Source organism: Canis lupus, chromosome 24 (assembly GCF_003254725.2).
Source record: "Canis lupus dingo isolate Sandy chromosome 24, ASM325472v2, whole genome shotgun sequence".
NCBI lineage: Eukaryota > Metazoa > Chordata > Mammalia > Carnivora > Canidae > Canis > Canis lupus.
The window spans coordinates 42,582,418-42,593,826 of record NC_064266.1 but is presented as its reverse complement, the minus strand read 5'-3'; the positions used below and the strand labels follow the sequence as shown (position 1 = coordinate 42,593,826).

General features: G+C 51.5%; 1 protein-coding gene across 5 annotated transcripts in view; it reads left to right on the top strand.

Annotated features, from left to right (window-relative positions):
* The first annotated feature begins 7,365 nt into the window (after window positions 1-7,365).
* Window positions 7,366-11,409, top strand: part of CTCFL (CCCTC-binding factor like) — a 30,410-nt gene continuing 26,366 nt past the window's right edge. Inside the window, exons 1-3 of one of the 5 annotated variants that reach the window (XM_025470493.3) lie at window positions 7,366-7,465; window positions 9,354-9,904; window positions 10,355-10,580. In XM_025470493.3, coding sequence (XP_025326278.1) covers window positions 9,365-9,904; window positions 10,355-10,580 — 766 coding nt within the window. In that variant the 5' untranslated portion in view covers window positions 7,366-7,465; window positions 9,354-9,364. Of the gene's footprint in view, window positions 7,466-7,619; window positions 7,727-8,883; window positions 9,905-10,354; window positions 10,581-11,409 lie in introns of those variants that run through there. The other 4 variants (XM_035705829.2, XR_007405565.1, XM_025470495.3 and 1 more) reach the window with 4 other exon arrangements.

Below are 11,409 nucleotides of genomic sequence, written 5' to 3'. Positions count from 1 at the left end.
AAAGAGGATGATCCCCTCCGCCCCCCAAGGTGTTTGGCTGGAGCACCTAGAAGAGGATCCCATTAACTGCGGTGGGAAGGCAAGGAAAAACGGGAATGGGTGAAGGGGCTCCAGAGTTCTGCTTTGGACAAGTTAGGTTTGCCCGTCAGGTTTGCCGTGATGGGGACGGAAGGTGGACAGGTGGGCAAAGGAGTCTCCTGTCTGCAGATGCACACTTGGGAGCCATCTTGCACTAGCGGCGCATTGAAAATGTTGGTACCCCCCGAGGCAGAAGACACGGAGAGGAAAAGACCAAGGACTGTGCCCTGGGACCCCGACTCTCGCTAGGAGGTCAGGAGAGCAGCCTGGTAGACCGAGGGGCAGCCCTGAGTGGGGAGAGGCCCGGAGGGGTGGGGTATCCTGGGTACAAGGAGTATTAGCTTCTCCCTGCTTCTGGAACACACTGTCACAAACCGAGTGGCCTAAAGCAATACCCATGTGTTCTCTTACAGCCCTGGACGTCCGAAGTCTAAAATGAGTCAGCAGAACCACGCTCCTTCTGGAGGCTCCAGAGCAGGATCTGTCTCCTGGCCTCTCCCAGCTTCCCGGGGCGCCGGCATGCCTTAGCTCGCGGCCCCTTCCTCCGTCAAAGCCAGCAGTGCGGCACCCACCCACCTCTCTCTGCTCCCGTCACCACAGGTCCCTTTCTCTGGCTGGGCCCCTCTGGCCTTGTTCTTACAAGGATCCTTGCGGCCACACGGGGCCCACCCAGAGATGAGGGCGATCTCCCCGTCTCAACATCCTTGCCTTCACCACGTCTGCAAAGTCCCCTTCGCCATGTAACCTATTTGCACAAGCGGAGGAAGTGCATGAGAGAAGCGTGACTGAGGCACCTGGGCAGCTCAGTCTATTAGGCGTGTGACTCTTGATTTTGGCTCAGGATCATGAGATCGAGCCCCACGTTGGGTTCTCTGCTGTGCGTGGAGTCTGCCGGAAATTCTCTCTCTCCCTCTCCACCTGCACCTCCCCAATTCATGCATGCACGCTCTGTATCAAAAAAAAAAAAAAAAAAAAAGGAGCAAGCGGCCAACAGTATCAAATGCCCCAAAAGGTCGAGTAAGGTGAGTCCTGGGAACTGAGCATGGATCTGTGAGTTTGGAGTCACCTTTGACCTCGGCAAGAGCAAGAATAGACCAGCTTCTGCGGAAAAGCAGGACATTCCCAAACCGTCCTCAGCACTGGACAACGTCGAGCATCATCCTTCTCAAGTTCTCGGCGTATCCTCTGGTTAGCATATAATTAGACGTGATCTAACTATGCCACCGAATACCGTTCCCTAACGCTAACCCCATTTGAGAAATACAAAAATGTAAAATAATACCTCTTGACCTGTCCTATACCAGAAGATCAAGGGATGCCATTTTTTTTAAAGGATGATTTAATTTTGGAGCCGGCAAAAGAAATCTAGAAAGCGAAATTCAGAAGATTTGTAGGATTTCAGTGATGCTAAATAATTCTATTCTAAGAAACAATTGCTATATACCTGACTGCAAATAATCATAAAATAGTTAACATTTACTCTGCACCTACTATATCCCAGGCAATGTGTTATTTTTAGGCACTTGACATGGATTGTTGCATTTATTCTTCACAATAATAACATTAGGGAGGTACTATTACTAGGTTCAAATTACAGATGAGAAAAGAAAAACACACAGAGGGTGAGTGGCCCGCTGACGGCCACACAGCTGGGAAGGTGAAATCATTTTTCTGACCTGGCATGCTGTCTCCTGCGGCCAAATGGCAGCTGCAAGCTCGGGAAGTAGGGACAAATGGAATACAGTCCATAAACCACCAGGATTTATCGTAGACACTTGATCCTCCAAGATTTTTTTCCCAACAACATAAAGATAGATCACCTTTCCTGTTGCACTAGCTATATGTACTACCGAAAGAAATTACATAGAGCAATAAAAATCCTCCAGATTGGCTCCTTTGGCTCTCCAGCCCCCAAATGAACCACCATCAATAGGTTGGAGTACACAGACCCAGATTTCTCCCCCCAGATGCTTGTTTCTGGACTCCATTTAACCAGATGAACTGTAATAAAGCTTTTATTTATGATCTATTTATTTTCCAAACGCTTCTTCTTGTATAAGCAGGACAACGAAGAGATTATAGTGATAAAATTCTCGAAAGTTCCAGAACACCTGGTCCACTTTTGCACAATAGTCAAATTCCCATGTGTGGACCCTGCCTCTTCCCTTCTCATAAACATTCCAGATGATTTTAAGAATACCCCCCTGTGCCTCCTATGTCCCCATATGCCTCACCCCTGTGGCCAAGTCCATGAGCAATTCTGAATTGTTCATTCAATACACTCTGTGTTCATACCAAAGTTCAAAGTATAATGATCTGTATAAAAAAAAAATTGTTTGCCTAACAGACTAACTAGGCGTGTTTGAAAATGGACACTCCTTTGCAACCCATCGGTTGAAATCAGTGACAGCAATCATGCCTTAAGCAAAAAGAGCTGGCCTGTTTACATACTTTTTTGGAACAAGTTATCTTTATGACACTTGGGGAAGTCCAATTAATCATTAAGAGTGGATTAAATCTCGGTTTCTTTGCCGGTTGCTATCGTGCCCCGGAGCAATATAAATAAATAAATACAGAACAACCAGCCATGCAGAAGAAAAACCCGCTGCCTCCTCTCTGATCCTAACATTGGACAAAGTAGTGTTTAACTTTCGGCTCCGTTCCTTGGGATTGAGCTGATTACGGCAGCCCGGGTACTTGGGGCAGTACCACGAGGCCTTAGTACTACCCCGGTACCATAGAACGCTACCTAGTCTATGTTCCACTCTCTCTAACCCCGAGCAGGCCCAGTCTGTTTTGGGAAAGGCCACATCCAGTGCCCAAGCTGGAAATCCTGGGCACTGGATTACTTTTATTTTTTTTTATAATAAATTTAATTTTATTGGTGTTCAATTTGCCAACATACAGAATAACACCCAGTGCTCATCCCGTCTTTAGAAAGGCCCTCTGAGCAACCTATTTTCCGACAGGGGAGACAATTGAGTTTGTTATAAATACGTACAGCATGAACAAACAATTTTTGTGTGAGTTAAAAAAGTTTCCGGAAGGTTTCTTGAAATGAAGAGGTCAAAGATACCGTTTGGGTAAATATCACTGTCGAGCAGCAGAGGAAAACACCATGACATTTACTTAAGACTCTAGGATATAAAAATCAACTTCACCCTTCCTGAATGCTACAGAGGCACTGAAAAAGAATAGTTAAAGGGCGCCTGGGTGGCTCACTCTGTTAAGCATCTGACTCTTGATTGCGGCTCAGGTCACGATCTCAGGGTCGTGAGATCGAGCTCTGCATCGGGCTCTGAGCTGAGCGTGGAGCCTGCTTAAGGTTCTCTCTCTCTTCCTCTCCCTCTGCCCTTTCCCATTTTCTTCTCTCTCTCTCTCACTAAAAAAATTAAAAATGAAAAAGAAAATAGTTAAGGGCTATGGACTCTGACATCCAGTGAGGCCACAAAGAGCTGTCAAGGCCCCTCTCTGTCCGAGGCACTTGGGTACAACGGCCAGCAAAACAAAGACCTCCTGTCTTTGAACATCATAGGTAGATAGGTAGACAGACAGATGGAAGACAGATCGATCAACCCTCATGTGGCAATAAATACACAGACGAAAGGAGCCAATTACACAGTATTCAAGGTAGAGATGCCCTGAATCACAGTTCCCATCACTTGAGCAAGTTTCTTAGCTCTTCTGTTTCTTTCTGTGAACAGGGGATTATGACACTGCCCCCTCCCGAGGCTCTCTGGACGCTGCGAGAGAGAACTCACACCAAGCGCTTAGCATGCTCAGCTCGCACCCGCTTCCTGATGCAGACTTGCTGACAATTCTGGCCTTCTCGCACCATTTCACTATTGAACTCTTTTCCCACTTGGGAGCTTCAAACACTGATGTGCTTACCACGTGCCTTGGAATGATTCTGCACTCAAGTTAGGGGGTCAGGGTACTATGAAGTGCTAAGGCTCGTGACACTTCACTCTGGAAGCACTGAGTAGTCAGGATTTTTGAAAAGATGGCAGTAGCACCTGCTGGCCTACCTCGTTCCCTGCTGCCCTGCAAAACCCTCACCTATCTTTAATTTTCAAACTAGTTTTATATTGGCCATGTATCTATCGTAGTTTAAATCTATTCCATTTCTTTTTTTTTAAGATTTTATTTATTTATTCATGAAGACACAGAGAGAGAGAGGCAGAGACACAGGCAAAGGGAGAAGCAGGCTCCCTGCAGGGAGCCCGATGCAGGACTCGATCCCAGGACCCCGGGATCACACACTGAGCCAAAGCCAGATGCTCAACCAATGAGCCACCCAGGTGTTCCTAAATCCATCACATTTCTGAGTGGTATTATAGATCCTATCTGTCCCACACAAAACCTATGCCTACGTGGTCAAAACCATGCCCCGGAGCCCCAAGGGAAGGCTGGTAGCCAAGTGGGCTGAGTAGAAGGTACTAGAACATGTTTTCGGCAGCCAAGCACTAGAATGGCCTTCCAGTCATTCCCTTTTGTGTGGTATGCACCATCCATATACTTGGCCAGGGCCCTTCTCTACTTTGAGCCACTTTGACTGATCAAAAGCTGGTGACATGGAAGCACCAAGGAACACCACACTGCCTTAAACGCTAAAATGACGATGCTAGAGGGTTGTGAGCACCTTAAGGAACCTGCTGGGCAGGTAGCACTGCTGAAACGAAGCCCTGACTTTCCAGATTCTTCCAGAAACTGTCAGACATGCCAGCTGCCTTGGGATCGAGGCCAGCCTACATGAGGGCTCCAAATACTGCCACTCACCCAGATCTTTTAAAGCCATTCACAGGGACGCCGGGGTGGCTCAGCGGTTAAGCATTAAGCTTTCGGCCCAGAGAGTGATCCTGGAGTCCCAGGATCGAGTCCCGCATCGGCTCCCAGCATGGAGCCTTCTTCTCCCTCTGCCTGTGTCCCTGCCTCTCTCTGTGTGTGTCTCTCATGAATGAATAAATAAAATCTTAAAAAAAAAAAAAAAAAGCCATCCACAGGCACAACTAGGCTGGCAGCCTGGCCCGGGAATGCTGCTGCCACGTGGGCCGCCTCACAGCCCTGAGAATGGGTTTTTTTCATGATCCACTCATAATTGTTCTCCTTTCCCCAGTCAGTGGGGCTGCCTGGACACTCTCGAGGGAAGATGACCTTCTGGGGTGTCCCCACCAGCCCCACCTGCTCAAACAAGGCCCCTCAGGGGCTCCAAAGGGACACATCTTTCACGGGCAGGCCCCCTAGTGGGTCCCGAGATGGCTGCCTCTCAAAATCACTCCCAGGAACATCTGCCAAGAGTAAGCAAAACAATCGTTAGTGCAACCTCCCACCTCAGGAGCAAAGTTTAGGAAATCTGCTTTTCCTCCTGCCAGTCTCCTTCATCCATGTCCCTCTCCCCCAACCCCTCATTCCGGGCACCTCCCCTCTCACATCCCCCTCTCTCCCCTTAAGCCCCTACCTTTCCCCTCATAGTGCACCTCGGTTCCCCTCTCCAGCCTCTCCCGTTGGCCTTACATCACCTTTAACACATTTGTTTTTAATCGGTAGTTCAAATTTCTAATCACAAATTTATAACATAAATAGCAGCAGAACTTTCCAGCTGCATGCGTGTTGGAGCAATAAATGCAAAATTACCAGAGAAGGCACTAAATAGGTGGTGATTGTTCAAGCAGAAAAACTCATTTAAATGATTTAAAAGAAGTTATTAGAACACACTATTTTCCCAGTGACCTTCAAATAGTTATCTTCTCCATATAGTACACAGATTGTAATAGAAACCCCAGACACAGATCCAACCATCTAGCTAACAAATGCATTACTGCGGGTACATGAGGCTCTTTTAAAAAGTGAATTTAGTTCTTTGTATCATTGAAAATGGAAAAAAAAAAAAAAAAGGCATCCACACTCTGCACAAGGATGTGAATCCAGAGAGCTATACGAAGCAAACGTGAGGGAGAGAAGGCCTGGCAGGTGGAAAGCACTTTTGTGGACAGAGAATTCTCTGGCGGTGGACCCAAAGAGAAACCCATCCCGAGCTGCTGGAAAACATGCTCAGACCAAACAAAAGCCAGCTCTCCATCAACCTATGGGAAACCCCATCACAGCTTCCTCCTCACACTCTGCTTTCTCCTCAGTTGTCTGGAGGGGTTCCTCCCCTCCCCCCCATCATCCAAACAAATCTATTCACAATCATCAAACAAGAAAATTCTATTAAAATTACATCGCAATTTTGGGGGAAAAAAAGTAAAAACAGAATAGAGCGATTGCCTGGGATGTTGTAAAACTGTACCTTAACAAAAAAAAAAAAAAAAAAAATCAGTGACCTGCAAATGATTTGAATCCCCTCTTAGCTCTCTGAACTTGTATTTTATGTTGCATCTAGCTGGAAACACCAACCCAACTCCTCCCGGAGACCATCAAAATTATTAGTTTCCATGAAAAAGCATGCACAGAGGTGCAACCGGCACAAGAGGCAGGGCCTGTGACCAGTCCCGCGGCGTGCCCCCCAACCCCTTTCTCCCACCCAGCTGCGGATGTTTGGGGAAGTGCGTTGCAAGGGTGCTATTCTGTATGTTGGCAAATTGAACACCAATAAAAAAATAAATTTATTATTTAAAAAAAAAATAAAGACATCCAAATACTAAAAAAAAAAATAAAGCTCTGGGAAAGACCAAAGCTGGACTGCAGCCCCCCCCCACGCCCCACCCTCCTTGCCCTCCGCGCCCTGCTCCTCCCCTGCTCCGCTCAGCCCTGCGCCCTTTCCGCCTCCCCACTTCTCCTCTCCACTCCCACCCCCACCCGTGTCCTGGGCTCCCTGCCATTCTCACGCCCACCGGCCTCTCCAGGGCTCCCTCCTCTCCACCCCCCTGCCCCTCCACCCCCCCCCCCGCCCCTCCACCCCTCCACCCTTCAAACTCCTTTGGCACTTCCCCCACCTTGTCTGCCCTCGCACGTGCCCCCTCTGCTCCCCCCTCCTCCATCTGCCCCCAGGGTCTCTAAGCGCCCCCTGCAGGTCCCCTCCGCAGGCATCCCCCTCCATCTCAGCGCCCCCTGCCGGTGCCCCTACACTCCCTCCACATCCATCCCCTAGGTCCCTGTGCACCCCGCAGGGCCCCCCCATTTCCCCTCCATAGCCATCCTCCTCAGGTCTCAGCTCCCCCTGAGGGTGCCCCACCCCCTTGAGCTCCCCCATCGCCCATTACCCCCTCTCCCGGGCTCCGCCCCTTGCACGTGGACCCCCGGCTCTCCCACCCCGCGCCTGCGCACTGCTGCGCTTAACCCTCGCACCCAGGCGGCTCGCGGGCGACAGGCAGCGGCGGGCAGCACGCGGCGCGAGGCGGAGGCCACCAAGACCGGGTGGGCTGGGCGCCCAGGCCACGCCTCCCGGGTGAGGGGCCGCCCCAGGGACTAGACTCCAGCCCCCTGCAGAACTCAGGCTGCTCCCCGTGGGCGTGGGCGGGCGGCTGGGGCGGGTGGGAGAGGCCCGGGCTTGGTGTGGAGGGACGGGCCGGGGAGGGACCGGGAGTGGGGGGGCCCCGGGCTCTGAGGGTGCGCCATCCGGGTTGCAAGGCTGCTCAGCCAAGTTTCTGTGAGCTGGATGCCGTGGGCCCAAGGCCGCTGGCGCAGAGGGTGCGCAATCTAGAGTTAGGTAATGGTGGGAAGCTTGCAGAGGCCCTACCATGCTAGTCCTACCCTACTGCATGTGCTGCAAGCCCACTCAGGCCCAAGCTTTTTAGGCCTGGCAGTGTGCACCGGCCCAGACCCCGCTGGGGCGCCCCCTTGCTAGTCCTAGTCCTGGTGCATTTGCTAAAAACCCCCTCAGGCCCCAGCTTTGCAGGCCTGGCCATGTGCACTGGCCCAGACCCTGCCGGGGCGCCCCCTTGCTAGTCCTAGTGCATTTGCTGAAAACCCTCCTAGGCCTCAGCTTTTTAGGCCTGGCCATGTGTACTGGCCCAGACCCTGCAGGGGCGCCCCCTTGCTAGTCCTAGTGCATTTGCTGAAAACCCTCCTAGGCCTCAGCTTTTTAGGCCTGGCCATGTGCACTGGCCCAGATCCTGCAGGGGCGCCCCCTTGCTAGTCCTAGTGCATTTGCTGAAAACCCCCTCAGGCCCCAGCTTTTCAGGCCTGGCAGTGTGCACTGGCCCAGACCCTGCTGGGGCGCCCCCTTGCTAGTCCTAGTCCTGGTGCATTTGCTGAAAATCCCCTCAGACCCCAGCTTTTTAGGCCTGGCCATGTGCACTGGCCCAGACCCTGCAGGGGCTCCCCCTTTCTAGTCCTAGTCATGGTGCATTTGCTGAAAACCCTCCTAGGCCCCAGCTTTTTAGGCCTGGCCATGTGCACTGGCCCAGATCCTGCAGGGGCGCCTCCTTGCTAGTCCTAGTGCATTTGCTGCAAGCCCACTCAGGCCCCAGCTTTTTAGGCCTGGCCATGTGCACTGGCCCAGACCCTGCAGGGGCGCCCCCTTGCTAGTCGTAGTGCCTTTGCTGCAAGCCCACTCAGGCCCCAGCTTTTCGGGTCTGGCAGTGTGCACTGGCCCAGACCCTGCTGGGGCGCCCCCTTGCTAGTCCTAGTCCTGGTGCATTTGCTGAAAACCCCCTCAGGCCCGAGCTTTTTAGGCCTGACAGTGTGCACTGGCCCAGACCCTGCTGGGGCGCCCCCTTGCTAGTCCTAGTCCTGATGCATTTGTTGAAAACCCCCTCAGGCCCCAGCTTTTTAGGCCTGGCCATGTGCACTGGCCCAGACCCTGCAGGGGGCGCCCCCTTGCTAGTCCTAGTGCATTTGCTGAAAACCCTCCTAGGCCCCAGCTTTTTAGGCCTGGCCACGTGCACTGGCCCAGATTCTGCAGAGGCGCCCCCTTGTTAGTCCTAGTGCATTTGCTGCAAGCCCACTCAGGCCCCAGCTTTTCAGGCCTGGCCACGTGCACTGGCTCAGATCCTGCAGGGGCGCCCCCTTGCTAGTCCTAGTGCATTTGATGCAAGCCCACTCAGGCCCCAGCTTTTTAGGTCTGGCAGTGTGCACTGGCCCAGACCCTGCTGGGGCCCCACCTTGCTAAGCCTAGAATGTCTATTTCCCAGAAGCCTACTCAGGCCCAAACCTATTATTTCTAGAATCTTCTGGACTAACTCCTGCTTTTGCCTAAACTCTGCTTAGCCCCAGTCCCTCCTATGCCTAGGTCAAATCAACTTAGTCCTGACTCCTAGGAGGCCAGCACCTTGTCATGCCTTAACCAAATCGCACTGTGCCCTACCAAGACTGCTCTCTTCTCTCTCAAACAGGCCACGTCACAATGGCGGGGACTGAGATTTCTGTCCTTCCTGAGCAGTTTACCCAAATCAAAGAACTGGAGCTGATACCAGAAAAAATCCTGTTAGAGGAGGAAGAAGGTGGAGTGTGCAGGGGGAGGGAGCACCTGAGCCCCAGAGATGGGGCCGTGGAAGCCCAGCGCCCCTACGGGCCCCTCCAGGCCAAGGTGCTGGAGGCCGAGCAGGAGCTGCCGGTCACCACGGAGGAGAGCGAGAAGCACATTCTGACCCTGCAGACGGTGCACTTCTCCGAAGATGTGGAGCAGCAAGACATCAGCTGGCTGACCCCGCAGCACCAGGAAGGGGTACAGGTGATGGTGCAGCAGGCCAGCGGTGGGCTGCAGTCTCTGCTGTGGCTGGGCGAGGGCTCCCAGCAGTGCATGGCCTTTAGCATCCAGGAGGAGGTGTACTCCCTGCAGGAGGTAGAGGTGATGAAGCTGCACCTTCTGGAGGGCAGTGTGGCCGTGGCCAGTGAAGAGAGTAAGCTTGTGGTGAACCCGGCTGAAAGCACCGGATTGGTCAAGGTATGGTGGGTTTTAATAAACAGACCCTTTCCATGGAGAAAAAAAGCTCAGACTGCTTTTGGTTTTTAGTTGCCCTTTATGTGATATTAGGTATGAACAAGTGGTTTAGAAATGGCCTTTGAAATAAAAGTAAGTAAAGGGTAAACAGTAAAGAGTAAAGAGACTGCCATAGGAAAATCTTGGGAGACCTCATGTTCTTTTCCAAGAGTCTAAAAAGTTATGCCAGTCAGAAGGCTGCAAGATGCATTGCGTTTTTAAAAGAACAGTGTTGGTTTCGTTCTCAAAACCCTGGCTACTTAATAATTATGGTGTTTGGGTGCAAGAGATGATCTTCTGTGCTTCCTTCATTCTTGTCTTTCTTTATGTATTCCATGGTTTCATCAAGGCAGAGTCTCGTCGATTGTCATTAATAGTAGAGGATTTGTCTGAATACTCACTTTTATCCATTAGCTCGAGAAAGGTCAGGAGGAGGACCAGCAGCCAGCCGAAGGAAGATTCGATGTACAAGCAGGAGAGCAGCTCTTTTTTGTGGAGGCAAAGCCGGGAGATGAAAGAAGAGACGAAATCGTTCTGACCATTTCAAACTTAAACGTGGAAGAAGAAGAAGAAAAACCAGCATCCGGTCAAGGACACGTTGAAAAAGCCAATTCTACAAAAGTCCAAAAAAAGGCGAAGGGTAGGCCAGTTCGTTTAGCGTTAGGCAACCATGGGTATGAGGGGGCTGCTGTTTCCCTTTAGAGGAACGAGATGGTGGTTGAAATTTTATGTGGTTGACTTTTAGTTGCTTTCAAAATGCCAGAAAATGGGAGAAATTTTAAAGTAGTGTCCTGTGTTGTGAGTCAAATCTGAAAGAGTTTGTGTCTCGGATACAAGGGGTTTTAAAACAGAGGAAAAACATTCTTGCAAAGTGCTGTGTAGGAACGTAGAAGGTGGACCCCTGACCTGCCTCTGGTTTGCAGCCCCTTGGGGTGGAGGGATGGTGCGAGGCTGATGGAGGCCAGAGCGAGGCCTCGGGGCCAGGAGAAGGAGTGAAGTCCAGAAGGCAGCAGAGGCATCTTCCAGGGAGGCGATGCTTAGGTGAAGCCAGGGAAGAGGACTCAGAAGCCATTAAGCCTGGGGATCACCATTCCAGGCAGCAGGAAGTGGCCTGTGGGGGCAGCCCCGGCAGTGTGTGGCTTCTCAGAGAGGGTGGGCAACTCTCCGGCATCAGGAGAGCCCCGAGCATGGGTGCTCAAAGAGGGAGATGAGGCCAGGTTTGGAAGGACGGTGAAGCTCAATTAAAGTCATATTAAAATTGAGATTGCATCGCAGCAGCTACGGGGTGAAGGTGACCCTCAAAAATCACTTGTTTAGCTTCTTAGAAAATCCTAGTTTCAACCCCCACCCCCACCCCCACCCAGATCTCCGTTTCCAGCTCATTGGTACAAAGTCCCAGCTGGCAACACCCAGCTGTTTCCTCCCAGCAACAGGTAGCTGGGGCTGGAAGGTGACTCAGTTTCGAAAGT